Consider the following 20,623-nt stretch of genomic DNA (forward strand, 5'->3'; position numbering starts at 1 on the left):
AACCATAGCTCTTTATAGCAACCTTGGCGACTTCTTCCTACTGGCTTATTCACAGGGCTTTGTCCTTGCCTAGGGTAGAGCCTGATCTTAACAGTCTTTGTATCACTGGTACCTGAAGCCCATCATGGGCTCAATCAATGTTTATTGAATGAATAACATCCCTCTGCCTACTTCACAATGTCACCTAGGGTACCCTTTGCCAACTTCACAATGTTACTTTCAACTGACCCCGCGCAGAAATGGGGACTTCACGGGGGCTCCCTGGGCTATCTCCTTTCAGCCCTGTGCGAATCACGCTCCCGCGTGGCTCCAGCAAAGTACCATAGTCTGGAGGGGCAGCAAATGGATTTAGGTTAAACCGGCTGGGACCAGGGGCGCTGGTTCCTGAGGGATGAGGGGCCAGGTCCCCGGTTGCTCTGGGCGCCTCCTCCGCTGCCACAGAACGGCCAACTTTGGCGGCAGAGGCCACTGGCGTTGATGTGAGCCGATTCCCTCAAGCCTTGAGCTCCAAAGTGCCCGGCGAGGGCAGAGAAAGCGGCGCGCAGCCTCTGCACTTCCCAGAACTGCAACCGAGAACTTTTCCCAGCCCGGCCCACGGGTTGCAAGAGGGTCAGACACTAAGGACCCGCCTTTCCAGACTGGGGCCCAGTAGGGCGAAGGTTGTTCCCAAGGCCACGTGAAGGTTCCTCAGCCCCTGAAAGCCCTGATTTATGAAAGAAGAAAGCGAAGATCGCCCCAACCTCTGAGACGCAGCGCCCGATGCCACCCGAGGATCCGCTCGTGCAACAGCTGCCACCGCCGGCCGCGCGGCGCGAGCGCAGAGCGCACCCGAGTGCAGGTCACTGCCCAGCGATGTCCCGCCACGGCCGGGGCGTGCGCTTCGGGCCGCCGCCGGAGCTGCCGCTGCTCCTGCTGCTGCTGCCTTTGACCGCCGCGGTGCAGCCGAGCCCAGCAGGTGAGCCCAGCACCCCCCCGCACCCCTGCACCCCAGGCCAGCCAAGTTGGTGTCTGGGTGGACGCCAAGGGGTGCGCTTCTTGGGGGAGTCTAGCCATTCTCCCTGCAGCCCTGTTGTAGCTCCAAGGGTGGCATTTGAGAAGGGCATGGGACTCGTCTGCCAACTTGAAAAGTTTTGGCCAGGATTCTTGGCAGACCAATCGGTTCACTCCTGTAATCAACTGTTGGCCCACAGAGCCTCAGCTCGTCCCAAAGGCTTCAGCCAGGTGTCATCTAAATATGTTTATTTATCCAGTTCATACAGAGGTGTGATTCTGGACTGCCTTTCGGGTTTTTTTGTTTTGTTTTGTTTTTGTTTTTAACCGACAATGACTTTAATTTAAAAAAATGATTGGAATCTGGTCATGTCAGCTTCATATATACCAGAGGACCAAAGGGTGCTATATATTTTTTCATATAATGTTTACTATAATCCTAAATCGTTAATAATCCCCATTATACAGATGAGAAAAATCGAGATTGGTAGGAAGTCAGTTATGTGAATAAAGATAAAGCAGAAAGTTAACACCAAGGGCATTTGTTTCTCTAGTCCTCTCTGGGTAAAACAGTTTTTGTTCATACAGGTGTCCATTCTAATCCCCCCCCACCCCATAAAAAGACCAAGATTGTGAACTACAGGGGCAATTAAGACCGGCTGGGGACGATAGCACACGCCTGTGATCCCAGCTACTGGTGAGGCATAGTTAGGATGATTGGATCCCAGACCTGCCAAGGCAAAAATAGAGATATTTCTAAAGCAATCATCTAACGCATAAAAGAGCTGGGGTGGAGCACCTGCCTAGCAAGCATAAGCCCCAGAGTTCAAACCCCAGTACTACCAATAAAAAAATAAATTTGAGAGAGGATTAATTTTGCTTAGTTTGATAATCCATCTTTCTGCTGACCTTGTACAAGAATAGGGTAGGGTTTGGGGAGGGTCCCCTTCCCAAACACATTCAGATTCTTGTTACACCACCTTCCATCAACAAGAATCTGCAGTCACCAGATTTCAAGGTCTTTGCTTTCAAAACTTGCCCAATTATCACTCATCAATCTTAAATCTTTCCAGTCTGTCCAGGTCTCTGGGATCAGAAGCAGTACATCAGGAGGTTCCCAGGCCTTGATTTAGCTGCATGTTCTGTGGCCATGGTGACCTTGGTGCCCTGTGTAGCCCAGAGAGGTAGCTAATTCAGACACCCCTGGGAGGAGCATAGAGAGCGCCCTGGACACAGAGGTGGCTTTTGTGCCTAGAATCATGGCTGCAGTCGTCATTCCTTTTCTGTCCTTTTGGACTATTGGGATTACTTTAAAAGTGTCTGTAGGTAAAGGGAACAGCCTGGGAGTGAGGTGGAGACACCATCTTTCTGAAGGTGGGGCATTGTTTATTCAACAAGATGCTACACCCTGCAGGAAACTACATCTTAAACTGACTTGCCCAATTAGGAGGCTGACTAGAACCTAGGAGGATCCGGAGTCAAAGCAGAAAGCAAAGTTCTTTCTGCTGCTGGGTGATCACACAGCTCCACATCCAGACATCCAGGGAGGCTCCTTGTGATGGCTTTTGGAGGGCCAAGGGTGCCTGGTGATGCCCACGCTGCCAGATGTGGTCTCTGCTTCCTTCTTTCTACTTCCTTTCATCTGTTTATTGTTGCAACTTGCTGGACCTTTATCTCGACTTTTGCTACCTCTTACTTGTCTTGTCTTCTCTGAAGTACCTTGGCTCAGGACTTCTGAATTTAGAAGGGACTTGATAAACACCAAAGGGACTGCACTATCATCCCCTTGGAATGAAGTTTATTTTGTCTAATATGTGCCTACTTTCCAAAAACAACTTCTTGAATTTTTGTGGTTTATTTTTTAGGTTTTTTAGTCCAGAAGTTGGCAAATAATTGTACATTCATCTTACCTACATAATTCAAGCTATTAAAGATGTTATGTGTATGTGGAGTCTGAAAAGACCAATATGTATTTTTTAGAATGGCCTTATATAGGTTTGTGTGTGTGTGGCTCTGGGGATCAAACCCAGGTACTTGTGAATGCTAGACATCCCCTCTACCACTGAGCTACACCTCCCAGTCCTCCTGGTACAACTTCTCTAAGTGATAGGCACAGTGAAGTCAGGCATGGACCTTGGGAAAACTGGTTCTGAATCTGGCCAGCAATCTTGCAGAAATTCAGTCTTTCCAGTGTTCTAAGTCTGATCAGATCTGAAGACACTGATTCACCTTGGTACATGCCCAAATATGTTCACCAATCTTGTCAATTACTCATAAGAAATATAACTGTCTGACAGACTGGATATTTGGGTAGCCTGCTTCAGGCATATTCTCACTGTAATCAAATCACACAGAGTAGATAATATCAAGGGTTCTCAGACTTGGGCCTGATTCATATGGCTCTCAGTAGGAACTAGATACTTGCATGAGCCAGTGGGGTGCCCTCCACTGGACAGTGCCTGCTTGGTCCAACTGCCCACAGAGAGGGGATTGGGGGTGGGGCTGCCTGTCCACACTTCTATGACTTACTAGTGCCCACTTGAGGTTGACCTTTCTAGACAGGTCAGACCTTTAGTTGTTGAAGAGTTTACTGGTCCTGGGAGTTATTTGGTCTGACCTAAGGTGACTTGACATTCGGGTTGGATCCAATTTCAGTTGATGCTATAACTCTGAGGGCAATCTTTGTTTTGTTGACACAGGGTCTCACTATGCAGCCCAGGCTGGCCTTTAACTGGTGATCCTTCTGCCTCAGCCTTCCAAGTGCTGGAATTAACAGATGTATGCCACCATGCCCAGCAAAGCAATCTTGTTTCCAAACCAATTAAAGGTAGGACCTGACAGTTGCTCTATAGGTTCAATCTTCATATGGCACTTTTTTTTTTTTTTGGTGGTCTTGGGCTTTGAACTCAGGGCTTAGATTAGACAGATGCTCTACCATGTGAACCACACTTCCAGCCCTCAATCTTTATATGGAAGTTCTTTGTTCTTGGAAGTATGGTATTAGAGAGATGTAGCATAGATTTCGAGAAACAAAAGATCTCTTGGAACCTTACTGCCTGGATTTGAATCTTGGCTCTCACACTTACTATTCAACCTGTAGTCATTTAACTTCTCTATGCCTCAGTTTCCTCATCTGCAAAGTGGGAAATAATAGCATGTATCTCATAAGATGTTGTAAGATGCAGTACCTGGCATACAGTATGTGCTATGTAATCAAGGACCCATTATTGTTGGTATTCGAGTTGCTTTTTTCTAGAAAGGCATCATAGGTATCTTGATGAGGTGGACAGGATTGCAGATGATAGTCTATGTGATTCAGAGCTCTGTTGGACACAGTGGAATGACACCTGTCATTCCAACACCAGGAGGCGTGGCGTGTAAGGAAAAGGCCCTATAAAGAAGGAGACAGAGGAGGGGAAAGAGGAAGAAGAGGAGGGAAAAGACAAGGAGAATTATTATTTGGGAGGCTGAGATTGTGAGGATAGCAGTTCCAAGCCAGCCTGGGCAAAAAAGTTTGTGAGACTCCATCTCAATGGAGAAAAAGCTGAGCATGGCGGCGTGTGCCTGTCATCCTACCAAGGTAGGAAGCATAAGAGGATCGGGATCCAGGCCAGCCTGAGCAAAAAGCAAAACCCTATCTCCAAAAATAACCATAGCAAAAAGGGCTGGAGGCGCAACTCAACAGATAGAGTACCTGCTGAGAAAAAAACTGCCGTACTGCCAAAAAAAGAAAAGACAGGAGGAGAAGGAGGAGGAGGAGAGAGTATTTCCTTAACTATGGCCCAACATTTGCAGATTGCACATTAAACACATGTTTCAAAAAACAGTGAGCAGAGTTCTAGGTTACATTCCTTGGCTGAAACTAATGTACATCACCTTGATGGGTTTTTCTTCAATTCTTTTTTTTTTTTTTTTTTTTTGCAGTACTGGGGCTTGAACTCAGGGCCTACACCTTGAGCCACTCCTGTTTTGTGAAGGGTTTTTCAAGATAGGGTCTCACAGATTGGCTTCCAACCTCAATCCTCCTGATCTCTGCCTCCTAAATAGATAGGATTGCAGGCGTGGGCCACCGGACTGACTTCCTTAATTCATTTTTATTAACTGTATCTGTTTTAGAATTTTCCAACTCTTTTTCTTCCTAAAACTTCATTCCACTACATTGGTGTTTCAGACCCAAAAAGACTCAGTGGTCCCTGTAAACTTAAACAATTTCTCCCTGCATCAGTTTATTTTAAAAAATATATACAAGATAAATTTCAGAACAATTCCCGACACAAGTACCCATTTATCTTTCTTATTAAACTTTCTTTTCTAGTCTTTCTAGAAACATGAATCCAGTAGCAACAATCAAAATATTTCTCTAGAAGAAAGCTATACAAGATCCTTTTTCAATATTTAAATTGAGGCAGAACAGTTTTTTTAATTTCATTGTGATTTATTTCCATAATCTAGAAACTATGAGTCATGTGGACTTTGTTCTGCCACACAGAACAACTTTCACTTTTTTTTGGACTTCTGTAAGCATTAATTTTACATTGTCACTTGTCTTTTGTTCTTGTTAGATCCCAAGTTGTAAAGCATGAACTATTAAGAAAGCAAAAGCAGCAAGATGAGTAGCAACAATCATGGAAAGAATCTCAAAGGATTTATTTTCTTCAACATTTTAAGTTGGTTCATGCATTTAGCTTTGGTTTCTCTTTTTTCTTTTATGGGGGACAGTACTGGGGCTTGAACTCACAGCCTCACACTTGCTAGGTAGGCACTCTCCGACTTGAGCCACTCTGCCAGGCCATGTTTGTTTTGTTCTGGAGACAGTGTCTCACTATGTACCCCAGGCTGGCCTGGCGCTGGAAATCCTTCTGCCTGTGTCTCTCAATTGCTGGGATTACAGGTATGCACCACTGCATAATTTTTTTATGCAGTTCTATTTGTTCCTGCAAGTTAAATTTCACAATCTTGTGAAAACTTAGCTTTACAATGTGGCTAAGAAAATTATTAATAACATTAGGTAGCTTCTTTGTACTACTGCAAAACAGGAATTTCCTTAATGTGGTCAGAAAAATGAAATAGAGGTAGTGAAATTATGAGGAAATTTTAGTCTAAAACTTGAAACTCTGTCCACACAGGCAACAAATGTCATGTTACAATCTTCCTAGGGAAAATTGTAGAAATCTCTTGATTGGGAGATCTGAAAACAGAGTGACCAAGTCACGGAAAGAGACTGACTTACTCTGAAATTTGTCCACCAACCCTGCAGATGATGTAATAATTCCAGCAAAAGGTAGTGTTGAGTTACTTAAACAACTTTATTCTCTTTGTATGCTTTATAAACCTAAGATATCAAAGTAATTAGAAATCAAGAGATGGAGGCATGGCTCAAGTGGTAAAGAACTTGCCTAGCAAACATAAGGCCCTGAGTTCAAATTTGGTATCACCAAAAAAGGAAGGAAGGAAGGAGTCATTATCAAGAATTAATATACCAGGAACTTGATATGATTCTGTCACCAGGTGAGACCTTCCCTACCAGTATGAAAAATAAGGATGTAAGTGGCCACGTAACCAATAAGAAATTGTGCTAGTCTCAATGGAATGGATATAATTAAATATTCTCAAGGAGCCTGTGATGAAGTTTATTGAATTGAAGGCACACAAACTTGCCTAATAAAAGAGTGATCTAGATGAAGGTTTTGCTGAGAGCCCCAAGTCAGAATGAGGCTGACATTCTATTGACTGGAGTTTTGAATAGTATTCTGATTCACCAGGTAGTGAAGAATAGGTACATTTCAAAGGATGAAGGAAGGGGATTATTCCAGACCTAAACAAATCTCCAGCCTTTTTCTGCATTCATGTTCTGTTGTTTTGAAGCTATGTTTTAAAGTTACAGGCCTTTTGTTCCAGTTTTATGTAGACATAACTGAGGTGCCTCAGCTCAGACGACCTGCTCGATTTCCTGCTTTCCACCTCAGAGTTTCTCTGAACTCATAATCATTTAGCTCCAAAACACAAGCAAACCTTGGAGTGAGGTATTTAACACTTCATGGGGTGCCATCCTTGGGATGGAGCCTTGGGAAAAGCTCACTCCACATACCTCTGAGAGACCTGGTAAGATCAATGCCCAATGCCCACAGTGCAGACTCTCAAATTGGATCTCCCTGTTACCTTCTTTCACTTCCTCGGCCCCTCACTCCTGGTCCCTGGGAGCACTTACCTAAATAATCTCTCTCTTCAGTTTGGCTCTGTCCAGCCTACTTATGTGTCCAACACCTACTTATGGGTTTGTTGACTGGACCTTGTTTTAATTCATCAATAATTTGCTTAGTGATTCTGATGAAGAGTCCAAGCAAATCTAAAAACCAGATAGCAATTTATAAAGAACTCTTTCAAGAAGAGACATATGAAGCCAAGGTGCATAGAGAGATTAGTTCAGTGGATATAAAAAAGGAAGCAATTAAAAGATCAGAATCCGTGAGTTATTAACTAAGACCAATCTGAACAGTTTCAGTTATACTTTTCTGATTTTTCTCATTTCATCTCTCTCTCCCTCCTTTTCTCTTTTTCTCCCTCTAACTTACTAAATATATTAGGCCAGCATTGTATTGCTTAGAGTTGAAAACCACTTACTCTTTCAAAAAATGAGGTGCTAGGAAAATAGTTTCCAAATATGAGGGAGAGTAATTAAAGACATTTAGAAATAGCTTATAAATTCTTTCTTACTAATATAAGAGTAGGGTTTTTTTCAAGGAAAATCAGGAAACTCATAGAAAATATTAAAGTATGCAAGTAAATACAAGGAATTTAGTTTGGGTGTTGGGTTTTTACATAGAGAAAAATATAAAAATAATTGGGAGTTTTAAACCAACTTTACAGAAGAAAAAATTTAGTTTTGTAAAGCAACATTCTCATGCACTCAACAAATACTTACCAACTATATTGACTTTTGAGGACAGTGCTGTTAAACATGATTAAATCTGCCAGGTGCCAGTGGCGCATGTCTGTAATACTAGCTACTTAGGAGGCAGAGATCAGGAGCATGGCTGTTCAAAGCCAGCCTAGGCAAATAGTTTGTGAGACCCTATCTTGAAAATACCTAACACAAAAAAGGGCTGGCAAAGTGTCTCAAGGTGAAGGCCCTGAGTTCAAACTCCAGTACCACAAAAAATGTCAAACACATGGCAATTGCCCCTCGGTCTGGATAAACTTTAAGCTGAGAGTCAGAACCATCTTTCATGTCTCATGTAATCCATAATTACATGAGTTATTTTAGACTAACTTCTGTGAATGAGTATTCTGATAAACCTGCCTTTCATTGAAAGAACCACACAAACTGGATTCATCCAAAAAATATCATTTTGTAGGGGACAGTGCTCTCTGATCCAGAGCAGTGAACAGACACAGTCCCTGCTGTATAAAAGTAGGTTAGGATTAGAATAATGTAATATTTTCCTACCTTTAAAGAAAACCAGAAAATAGCATGGGTGCTTGGTAAACCAGAAAGAGGTGATAACTGAAGACACCATTGAGGAGAGAACATTGTAAGAGTAAAGTGAAAAACCCAGATTTTGGCTTAATTCTCAAAGCACATGCTAAACTGTTAGCAGTCAAGTGTTGTCACTGAATTCTCTTAAGGACTGAGTCAAAGTTTCTCCATGCATGGAGGTACACTGGTGTCAAAAAAAATGCATGTATTTGGGGAAGCTTGTTTTTATGATTAGGAAATGAGGAAGTGTCAGTGAAAGTAGGGGGCAAGGTGTGCAGCAAAAAGGGGAAGACAGAGCTCAGAGGAGAACTGCCAAGGTTTTAGAGAAGGCGACAAAGCTAAAATCAAGCTTTGTGGGTGGAAAGGGAGAGACCTTACTGTCCTTCCTCTCTTCTTTCATGGTTCCCATTTACGACTCCTCCCCTGCCATGGCTCTTTAAGACTGCGTTTAGTCAGCCATCCCTGCTTCCTGATTCCCTACAAGACTGCAGGAGGGAAGGGCAGAAGGAAACGAGTGAGAAAAGCTGGGAAAGGTCTCAGCTATGGCATTTGGGGTCAGAAATAAACTTGGAAAACATTTGTTTATATGAAAGGAGAAGGGAACTTTCCATGGCAACTGCCCCAGTAGTCAAATTGGGGCTGGTTGGCTGCATTAACAGTTAGATAAATATTTCTTTAAATATTGTTTATAGATAAAGTTTCACTTCCACTTAACCTTTCTTAAAGAAAGCCTTCCATTATGATGGTGTTTTTACTAAGAAGTAAAAGGACTTTGTCCTACTCAGAATCCTTCTTTAAGGGTTATAATCAAGATTAGCTTCCAAGCCTGACCAAGTCCCAACCTGCCACCCAGTGCCCTAGGTCCAACATTCATGATGTTCTAGTGTTACAATTGTAATTTTATCTCTTATTTGATAGACAATCAAATGTGATAATTTAATACACAAAATAAAATGTTGATTCAATTCTGAATGTTGCCAAAAGATAACCCTATTTAAACATTTAATAGGAGCCTTCTAGACTTCTGACCACTAAGAACTCTATATTTGACATTAAACTTGGATTACCTCCCAGGCTTATTCCCCATCTTTTTCTTCTTTCTATGACTGACACAATATCCTTCCACTGAGTCTCAACCTAGGACCTGAGAGTCAGTCCGAGCGGTTCCTGCCTCTTTGATGACTGATGACCCTACTGCAAAGGTTTTCTTTACCCAGAGCAGATGTGTGATGAGTTCTCAGACAGAGAAGGAGATGTTCTAGCTACCGTTTACTTTCTGCATTTCTTATTTCCCCTTTTCTCTCTTTTCCATCTGAAGTCTCCCTTCCTTTCCCAGTTACATTTTGGGTACCTATTATGAATCAGGTTCTATGCCAAGTGTGGAGGGAACAGTCTCTGGACTCCTGCTCTTCATGGTTTAGGAACAGGGCAGACATGTAAGATACAGTACTGTGCAACAAAGTGTAAATAAAATGTGCATACAAGAGACAATGAGAAGGGGGGAAAATGACCCAAACATTGTATGCACATACTAATAAAATAAAAATTAAAAAAAAAAAAGAGACAATGAGCAAGTAGTGAAAGTCAGCCCTACAAAGGGGACACTACCACTTCCTGAGTACAACATAGCAATTTTGAGATTGCCGGGTGGTTAACAAGAAAGAAAAATCTCCGGCAGAAGAAATGCAAATGAGAGGTGCTAACCCAGCTCCAGGCTGGCTGGAAAGCCAGATGTAACTGTCTCTTGATCACAAAGCACTTGGTGCAGTGGTGATGAAGCTAGGCAAGTAGATAGAAACCAGGTCATGAAGGCCAAGAAGGTAAACTATAGAATTTCTTTGTTATAGGAAATAGAAGCTACTAAAAATTTTTTTAGTTTGCCTACTAAAAAAAAATCAGTTAGCTGATTTTGTTACTCTGGTGGAGAATGGAGCATGGATTAAAGGTCATAGGAACCTTGAAAAAAGACTTCTTCTATAGTGAAAGGCGATAGTACAGATAAAGAGACAGAAGCTGGGTGTGGTGGGGCCTGCCTATAATTCCAGCAGGCAGAGTCAGGATGATCGCTAAGTTTGAGGCCAGCCTGGGCTATATGGTAACACCAGGACCCTGTAAGAAGGAAAGAAAAGAAAGTAGGAAGGAAAGAGAGGTGGACAGAGAGAGAGAGGAAGGAAGGAAGGAAGGAAGGAAGGAAGGAAGGAAGGAAGGAAGTGAGTTTCAATTAAATCTGAGTTATGAGAAAGAAGAGGCCAAGATATACTCAGGCTTCAGGTTGAGAGATGACAGAGATAAAAGCAGAAAATAGGAGATGGTTGGGAGAGAATATGAGTTTTATTTTGGATATTTTGAATTTCTAGTGCTTATGGAATCTTCCAGATTGTTACCAGGTGTGCTACAGGTATACAGAATACAAAGGGACCCATGTGAATGAGAGAAAGTCAGGCAAAGGTGGAGAACATTTAGGAAAGAACAGTGTTCCTGGTGCCACAAAAGGAGAGAATTTTAAGAATACAGCTGCCTTCTGTGTCTGTGGGTTCTGTATCCAAGGGTTCAACCAAGTGCAGATTAAAAATACTCAAAACAAATAAATGCATCTGAACTGAACATGTCCAGACTTTTTTATTCCCTAAAAACACAGTATAACCTCTCTTTACATAGCATCTACAGTGTGTTAGTTCTCATAAGCAACCCAGGGATGATTTAGAGTATATGAATGACTGTGCACAGGTTCTGTGCAAATACCATACTATTTTATATAAGTACTTGAGCATCTGTGGGTTTTGGTGTTCATGAGGGATCCTGGAACCAATTCCCCAAAGATACCAGGGCAATACTGTAAGTATTCATCGGGGTCAAATGCCTTCAGAAGTGCATGTGACATTAAAAGGCTCAAGGATTTCATCAGTGACCCAGGCAGGACTAGCAGTGCTGGTGGCATGGTGGGGATGCATACGAGACTGTAGCAGGCTGAAGTAGTGAGGAAGATGAGGAAGTGATGTGTCTGAGTTCACTTCTCCTTCCAGGAAATGAGGCCTGGAACAGGGCAGTCAACTCACAGCTCTATCACCAGCATCTAGCACAAGAGCACAGGAAATAGCTTCTACTTTTTCTGCAAAATAAGATCTGAATGTCGCATGTGAAGAATTAAGCAGGATTAAGCAGAGGCTATAGGATAAGGAGACTAAGAATGAGTGCTTTTGGTCCAGCCACTGAGGGGAATGGAAGAAGTTGGTGACCAGCAAGTTGGAGGACCCTACGGTTGGTTGAATGAAGAGGTGAGCATGAACCCCATCTCCTGCACTGTCCAGAATCCCACCTGCTAAGGATGAACTCTATGATGCTATAACTCCACCCGGCCTTCGGCTTAGGTCTTTGTGCCCAGGGCACATTCCCCCATGCCTCTGGTTTTTCTGCACTGGTAGCAAGGACAAACTACATTCTCATAGAATGAAAATGTTTAAAAGCAAGTGAGTTGGAATTGTTGGTTACATAGGGGAAAAAAAATGCTTTGGCAACTGAGTTGAGTGGCATTTTATCACAATCCCCTTTCCTTTCAGGAGTCTACTACGCAACGGTTTACTGGATTCCTGATGAGAAGACAGTAGAAGTAAAAAATGTACTGGACACGAATGGGGATGCCTATGGCTATTACAATAACTCTATGAACACCACAGGCTGGGGCATCCTAGAGATCAAAGCTGGGTACGGCTCCCAGTCCCTGGGCAACCAGATCGTCATGTTTGTGGCTGGCTTCTTAGAGGGTTACCTCACTGCTCCGTAAGTACCCGCGCCACGAGTAACTGCCAGGCATTCTCGTTTTCCTTTGTGGTCTTCCTGGCAATGTGCGTCAGAACTGAAAAGTAGCAGAGGTGTTTTGGACGTAATAGACTCACCCTCAGAGTTACATTTGTACCCTTCAAACACCTGCCAGGAAGAAGGTACAAAGCCCTTGAGTATGGCAATTCAATTTCAATGGCATTTCTTTCTTTCTTTTTTTTTTTAAATCTTTGCTTCTCATGAAGCTATTTTAAAAGACAGTGAAGTCATTTAATCTTACTAACCACTTACTGAATGGTAGAAGCAGATAAAAGGTGGAATAACTCCTCAAGAATGACAAAGCAGGGAAGATTAATTTAAAATCAAATGTGAAAGCTTGAGACAGTACTTCCAAGTGGCCCAAGAGATTTTAAATGGAAATTTTAATAGGTCTACTTTAAATGATCTTTCCGGTTCTATCGTTCTTTGATTCTGATGTCCTTGCCATACCTTATAAAAATAACAAGAACACAGTTAAGAACAATGCAGTCAGGATTCATGAGTTTTAGACAAAAGGTCTTTAAGGGAAATGAGGCTGTATTTCATTTACTCAAACTCCAGCCCTGCTTCACGTAAAAAAGTGTTTTATGACTAGGCTTGCTTTTTATTCTCTGTGATCTAATTGTTTAAGTGCAATTTAATTAAGCCTTATTTGGCTTAATTTGACTACCTTAGTCATAGTGGGTGCTGATCCTAATCTATTTTTGAGTACCTGAGATTATATCAGATGTTGAATGACTAGTTATGAGCTCTAGCTACTCTTTTACTTAGAGTACAACTCCTGTCTTTATTTTTCTACCTGATTTTTGTTACCCTATCATAAAAGTCTCCTTATAAAAGTTTATAAACTGAAAAAAGATTTTTAAATATGTTCATTTGGTGACACTGGGGTTTAAACTCAGAGCCTCACGCTTGCGAGGCAGGTGTTGTACCGCTTGAGCCAAGTCTCCAGCCCAACATATGTTTAAAACTGTATTAAACATGTGAACAGCTGGACGTCTCTCCCCACCAAATCTTTATCCACTTCTGTGTCTAGAGTTCTGTGTCCAGAGTTCTGATTGTGTTGTTTAACTTGAATTACAGGTTTGGAAAAATAATTCAAACTTAGGTTCTGTGACTATAAATAAATTAGGTTAACTCATCAATGACATATTCAGGTCATTAAGGAAACTGAGTCTGAGCCAGCAGCTCTAAGCCATAGGAATGCTTTAAGGATGAATATGTCCTTCCTTGGATGTTTCCACTGGTATGGGTGCTGGAGAGAGCTCATGAGAGGGATTCTGAAAAGGTGGCAGTTCCAATATTCTTATGTTGCAGAGAAAAATGAGTTTAATATCTCATAGCAGACACTTTGGGGAATGACTTTATCTTTGAACCTTCATTTTTGATATACAGCATTTATCTTTAAGTAACTTTATCCATAGTAGAAAGTGCTGTTTTATTAATAACTTTTAAAAATACTTTTACAAACTTTTAAAAACACAGAAGTATTTTAAAAATACTTCTGTGTTAGAGTAAAAATTACTCGAATTTTATTTATTTATTTATTTTGATACTGGGGTTTGAACGCCAGTGCTCACGCTTGCTAGGCAAGTGCTCTACCCCTTGACCCACACCATCAGCCCCTATTTTATTTCTTTAAAAAAGACAGCCAAGGCACTTGTGGTTCACACCAGTAATACTCACTCCTTGGGGGCTCAGATCAGGAGGATCACGGTTTGAGACCATCTCGGGCAAACTCTTCGTGAGATCCCCATTTCTAAAATAACCACAGCAAAATGGACTGGAGGTGTAGCTTAAGCTGTAGAGCACTTGCTTTGAAAATCGAAGCCCTGAATTCAAATTCAGTTCACCAAAATAAATAAAAAAGACAGCTACTATGCAGTAACTGTTTTCTTATTTTGTTGCCTTTTATATGTAAAACATCCTTTGAAGATTAAATACCAAAACACTTCCTACCAATTGTGGCCCATGCTTTGGGGATCTGTGTCTTTCTTCCCTTTGGATAAATGGTAAATAGCGGAAGGCAAATGATCAGGAGAGAGGCAGGGACGGGCTAGTTACCTGAGCCTAATACTGGGTCCTTAGAGGAAGGCTGAACAAGAGTTTGTCAACCACAAGAACTGCAGAGTTCAAAGGAAAAGGCACCCTAGTAGCAGTGGAAGAGGCTTGTGGAGAAAGTGAGTCGTAGGTTTTGTGCTTGATAGATCAGAACCGTTTGGTCTCTCTGGAATGATGCAGAGGGAGAGAGGGAGAGAGGGAGGGAGGGAAAAAACACAAAAGGGGAAGGAGGAGGAAGAACTACAATCAAAACTCCCTTTAGCCTATGGCCAAACCACCCTGAACTTGATCTTATCTGGTCTCAGAAGCTAAGCAGTTTAGTTACTAACCAAGTACTGGTTAGTACTTGGGTGGGAGACTGTCTGGGAATCCTGGGTGCTGTAGACCTTAAACAAACAAGCAAATTACCTTTAGGAGAGTCTTTCCTGTCAGGCATGCTGGCTCATGCATACCTATAATTGTAGCTACTTGGGAGGCTGAGATCATGGTCCCAGGCAGGCAAAAAGTTCATCAGGCCCCATCTCAATGATGGTGGCACATGCCTGTCATCCCAGCTATGGATAGAAGCATAAATAGGAGGATGGCAGTCCAGGCCAGCCTGGACAAAAAGGGAGACCTATCTCTAAAACAACCAGAGCAAAAAGGACATGGCTCAAGTGGTAGAGTGCCTGCCTAGTAAGTTCAAACCCCAGAACTGACCAAAAAAAAAAAAAAAAAAATTGTTCAGAGGCTGTCATTCGATTGATTACTGAAAGGCAAAATGAGTAGATTCCTGAATGAGCATGCATTTAAAGAACCTGCTCTGTGCCTAGCTCAAAGGTAGGACTAATAGGATAACTCACTTAATAACCAAATACGCCTCAAAGCTTCCCCAACTCATGAGCTTGGCCATGGGTTGAGGAAGGAGGAGGCTGGGGGAGGGTTCTCCATTTCCTACCTCCTTTCCTGATATGGTCCAGAATATGAGGCTCGTTACAGTTCTGACATCCGGGAGTTTATTTTGAGGAAAGGGATATGCCCCAATGGAGCTGTGCTGGCTCTCGGGAGGCACAGCAGAGGAGTTGCAACAGGGTTGAGGCTCCCAGACCAAGGGCAGCAGCCAGGATTGCCGCAGCACAGTGCACTGTACAATATCTCAATTGAGCTGTGAGACATGTGGCTCCCTCCACACAAAGGTATCTCCAGCATTCTCTGAAGCAAAGCAGAAGAGCTTAAAACATTAACTGTTTGGAAGCTGTAATGAGAGCCACAAGCCAATAGTAGAGAAGGCATCTGCTCACAGGCTAGGTGATTTTTGTTTGTTTTGTACCAGCCACACATGGGTGGTTGTCTGAGAAATAATAGCATCTTCATACATAAATATCATTTATCAACTTCAAACACACACTGCTAGAGATTGTTATTTGGGGCTCACATACTAAGAAACGGGTTTAGGGTGACAGACAGCAACTGAACCTGAGCTGGGAGATGAGTTCACATCAGTGGTCAAAAGAACTTTCTCATCTCATTTTTCGCTCAGCTTGTGTAGTTGCCTGTGAAGCTGCCAAGAGCAGTGAGAAAGCGAGGGGCCGCCACTTTTTTCCATGCTAGCACATTTAAAGTGTGAGGGGGACAGGGGGACAGATATTGTGGGATGAACAACATTTAGATTTTCATAAAATATCAGATAAAAAAAATTGGTTTAACCACCTTGGAAAATATCATTTGCTCTTTGCAACGTATGAAATACTTGAAACACCAAAGAATCTGGTGACACTTCCTAAGTGTGCAAAAAAACATTCTCTAATACGCTGAAGGGTTTCTCTTGAGACATTCAATAATTTTTTGTCTTTGTGAACTGTCACAACACTCCTACGTAAGAGTTGGGTCCTAGGCCTGAGCCTCTTCAGTTCATCATGACACCAAAGCCATTAGTCTGTGGTTGTCCCTGCAGAATGATCTCATCATGTGCAGCAGCTGTGACCAGAGCCATCTGGGACCACAGAGGAGCAGACCCTAGATATTTTGGGGAGCTTCTCTTACTGTCTTGCCCTTCCTCTCTTCCTTTCTCCATCTTCCTACATTGACTCCTTCCCCAGAATCACTTATTGCAGAATGTTGACATTGCCATGGAAACACCCCCTCAGATATAGGTTCCTGGGCCACGCTGCAATGTCACTTCATCCTCAGATGGCCACAGACTGAGTGCAGGATGGCTTCTGTTCCCACGTCTTTTACTTATCCCCCTACCTCACATCTCTTAGGACCAGGATTCCTGAGAGCCAGATGCTGCCTCCCTCATTCCACCTACTGAAAATATTGCTAATCCTCAAGGCCCATCTCACATGATCACTTCTTGATGCCACCTTTTCATGACTCCATTCCTACTGGATCAGAGAGCCATCTGTATAGCCTCGAGGGCACAGTTCCTTCTTAGTACGTTTCTATACCCCAGATACCTGACACAACACTTTGCCCACAGAAGTTACTTAATCACATACTTACTAGGTTTAATTGAATCCTGTTGTTGTTGCAAGTCTACTAGAGGCCAATCAGAAAGCTGAGGTACCTATTTCCATGTAATGCAGTTTGGAACAGCTGTGGCCAAATGGAGCCTCTTTGTTTTAAACGCCATTGGACAACTCCCTACAAGTTGCAAATCCAGTCTCTGATGTAGCATAAATAATGTCAAACTTGATAAATAGTCATGGGTTGATTTTTAATAAAATGAGGCACAAAACCTTTCTGGGAAGAAAGGTGATGAGGATGTAGGATCCTGCCTGTTCTGTTGTAGTTTTTAATAAAGTAGCCAATCTTTTGTGTCATTGAGGCAGCTGTTACAACTCCCTCTTCTGTAATTATGTAGCTTGAATGAGTCAACTGTAACTACAAACACTTGTTTTGTTGCTTTGTGCCAGGCTCTGAGGATAGGGGAAGGAGTGAGGGAATAGAGAGGAGTGTTAGTTCCTAGGTGTGTTTTTCAAAGGGAACCCTCAGATAATACATTGAGATCACACTTGTTAAGGCTAAAATGATAAGACGTTCTAGCAAGACCATGACACAAATATAGAAAGTTACCAAACATGCTGTTTTGTGTTTGGGCTTAACACCCCCCCACCGAAGAAATGCCTCAAGAATCTTCTCCACACCCCCAACTTGCTCCTTTTGGATCAAGGTTGTGACAAAGCAAAGATAATTAAGAAATAGTCTTACTCTTAAAAATACCAAATAAACTATGTACTAGTGATTACTTTGAACAAAGACTACAATGTAATGAGGATGACGGTGGTAGTGACAGCTACCACTCATATTGCATTTACAGTGTGTCAAACACTCTTCAAAGCATTTTACATGTGTTAAATTAATCCACAACAATTCTGAGATATGTATCATTGTTATCCTCACACTGCTAATGTATAAACTTGAGCACAGGGAAATTAAGTAACTAGCTGAAAGCCACAAAGCTAGTAAGTAGGAGCCAGAACTGGAAACCAGGTTGTTTAGTTACAGAGTTTACTCACACATTACAAAACACAAATGTTTTAATCACAATGAGAAATGCTAAACTAGTTCAATATGACCCTTGACCCAGGGAGTCAAAACAAATAGAAAAGAATTGAGATAGCAAATGACAAGTGCTAAATGACATAATGACATAGTGCAAAATATATTCAGGAAAAGAGGAGTATGCATGTGTCTTCATGATTCTCAACATATGAATGGGTAAGGAGGAAACTTCTTGACTTCACTTACCACAGGAGCTAAAACCAAAAGTAACACATCCATGAAGTGGACACCAGTGTCATTTCTGTTTGATGAGAATTGAAAGCCTGGAGAATTAAAAATCTTACTTTCAGTCATGAAACCTAGAGTCAGTGGAGTCAAGCTTTGAACTCAGAACTCAAAGTCTGTGCCCCTAACTGTTACACTTCATTGCTCCATCACACAAAAATGCAGGTGCCATCCAGGGATCACAACAGAGCCTCGACCTAAGAAGACTGCAAGTGGATTGGTTTTGTCAGAGCCCCTGGATGTGTATGGATAGAGGTTTCAATTCTCACTTCAAGGTGGAGATGTCTGTTCTTCTGATCTGAATGTCAGAATCAAAAAATTTGGTCTACACACACACACACACACACACACACACACACACACACGCACACATACACACACACAGAGTTACTCTCCTATATTTCTGTCTGTCTTACCTAAATATTCTTAGCAGTCAAGATTAATGTTCCTGTGTTTCAGGATCTCACCACCTGGGCACTATTGGTGTTTCGGGTTGGATTGGTTTTTGTTGTTGGTTGTATGCTGTTTATCAGCATCTTTGGTCTCTGTCCAGTAGATAACAGATGCCTTGGGCCTATGGGAGCACCATGCATCATGGTGGAGAAGGCCTGGTCACCTCATGGCAACTGAGAAGCAGAGAAAGAGAGAGGAATGGGCAAGGTGCTAGTATCCCCTCCAAGGGTATACCCCCCAATGGTCTAGCTTGCTCTCATGATGTCTCACCTTATAAACATTCCACCACCTTCGAATAACAGCCCTTAACACATGGGCCTTTTGGGGTCATTTAATACCCAAACTATACCAGGCTCACTTACCTGAAGTGTGAGGTTGGACAGAGGATCCTTATCTGGTCATCCCATACTCGTCTAGCTTTATTTCTGTTCTGTCCCTCATTTGTACAGATGGTGAAAGGAATGGACCAACTTGATAACAGAAAAGGTATGATGCCATAAAAACAATGCAAATAAATGTTAAATGTGTTAATTCAGTTTTTTAAAATATACATACAAATACATCAAAGGAAAAACTCCTATGAGGTAAAATTTACTAAATTCAAGGGCCATAAAATAAAAGATTTCAAAGAATTTTAATGATCTCTACCTAATTAGTGATAAAACTCTTCTCTTTCTATTAGTGTCAGTTCCAGAAATGATTAAACAATATTTAAAGGTCCAGACTCCGTGGAGACAAATTCCTGTTGTTGGAAAAAGTTGCCTTTTGCTTCTAATTCTGAACTCCCTGAATCAGTAAAAACATCAAATAAAAACCCAAACTAGGACTTTGGATAAAATTTCAGTCTAGAGGGTACAGAGGTCTCCCAATCTCTATACCCATTTCTAAACTTAGTAGATAAAATATATAAAACATCATAGCACAGGTTCTGTCTTTCTCTCTCTCCCTCCCCCATTTTCCCTCTCTCTCTCCCCCCCATGTTTTTCTATGTTCTCCTTTTCTCCCTGCCATGATGAACCGCAGCCTCTGAAACTGAGCAAAATAAATGCTCCTTTAAGTTGTGTCTGCCAGGGGTTTTGTCGTAGAGAAGGAAAGTCTAATATAGAAAATTGGTATCAGAGAAGTAGAGTCATTGCTATGACTACTTGACAGTGTGGTTCAAGAGCCTTTGAACCTGGCTTGTGGGAGGAATTTGGAAACGTTTAGAAATGCAAACTAGAGAAGCCCTAGAATGCTGTGAACAGAGTTCAGTGGATGAGTCTGCTGGGAGCTCAGAAGACCAGAATGCTGATAGGAATGTAGACAGTAAAGACTGTGCTCATGGGTTTCAGATTGGAATGAGATCTCTGTTTGGGATGGACTACAGGCCATTATTATATTACATGCTGGCAAAGAACTTGTGAACATTTTGTCCATGCCTTGAGACTGAGGGAGGCTAAGTTTAAAGTGATGGACTCATTGGGAGAGGGTATTTCAAGGCAGCCCAGCATTCAGGCTGTGCAGAGCTATCTCTAGCTGCTTTTAGTTGAATTTACATTGAGAACTGGGAGCAAAAGGCAAAGCAGAAAGGTTTGAAAACCATGCAGCTTGCCCAGAAAAAAAAAGAAAAAAGCCCATGTAAAGATGGGATTAAGGAAAAGTGCCTCCTGAAGAGATTAGGGCCATTTAAAAGCAGTCAAATACTTTTCATTGAGACAATAGGAAAGATGCCTTTGAGGGCATCTCAGAAACTGGCTGGACCCTTCCTATCACAGACTCAAGGATGTAAAGATCTTAACTCATTTGAAAGACTTTGCTTTAAGAAGGCAGCTGGAGTGAGGGATATAACAGGGCCACCTAAGGGTAGTGGTTTCCCATGTTCAGTCTTTAGGCCACCATATCCATGGTCCAAGGGGCCTGGCTACTGCTTCAACTGGCAGCTGACTAGTGTAATCCACATGGTGCTGGGTTTTAGACATGCAGAATACAACAGTTATGAGTCATGGGGGCTTCAAGTCATATTTCAAAGGAAAGTCTAAGAGGCCAGACAATGTAGAGTAGCCTCTAAGAGGGTGA

At 42.1% G+C, this 20,623-nt stretch overlaps 1 protein-coding gene across 2 annotated transcripts in view; it reads left to right on the forward strand.

Annotated features, from left to right (window-relative positions):
- The first annotated feature begins 543 nt into the window (after positions 1 to 543).
- Positions 544 to 20,623, forward strand: part of Plbd1 (phospholipase B domain containing 1) — a 57,708-nt gene continuing 37,628 nt past the window's right edge. The window contains exons 1-2 of one of the 2 annotated variants that reach the window (XM_020180228.2): positions 544 to 955; positions 12,025 to 12,244. In XM_020180228.2, the coding sequence (XP_020035817.1) occupies positions 760 to 955; positions 12,025 to 12,244 (416 nt within the window). In that variant the 5' untranslated portion in view covers positions 544 to 759. Of the gene's footprint in view, positions 956 to 3,695; positions 3,818 to 12,024; positions 12,245 to 20,623 lie in introns of those variants that run through there. The other variant, XM_074076017.1, reaches the window with a different exon arrangement.

This window comes from Castor canadensis, chromosome 6 (genome assembly GCF_047511655.1).
Source record: "Castor canadensis chromosome 6, mCasCan1.hap1v2, whole genome shotgun sequence".
NCBI lineage: Eukaryota > Metazoa > Chordata > Mammalia > Rodentia > Castoridae > Castor > Castor canadensis.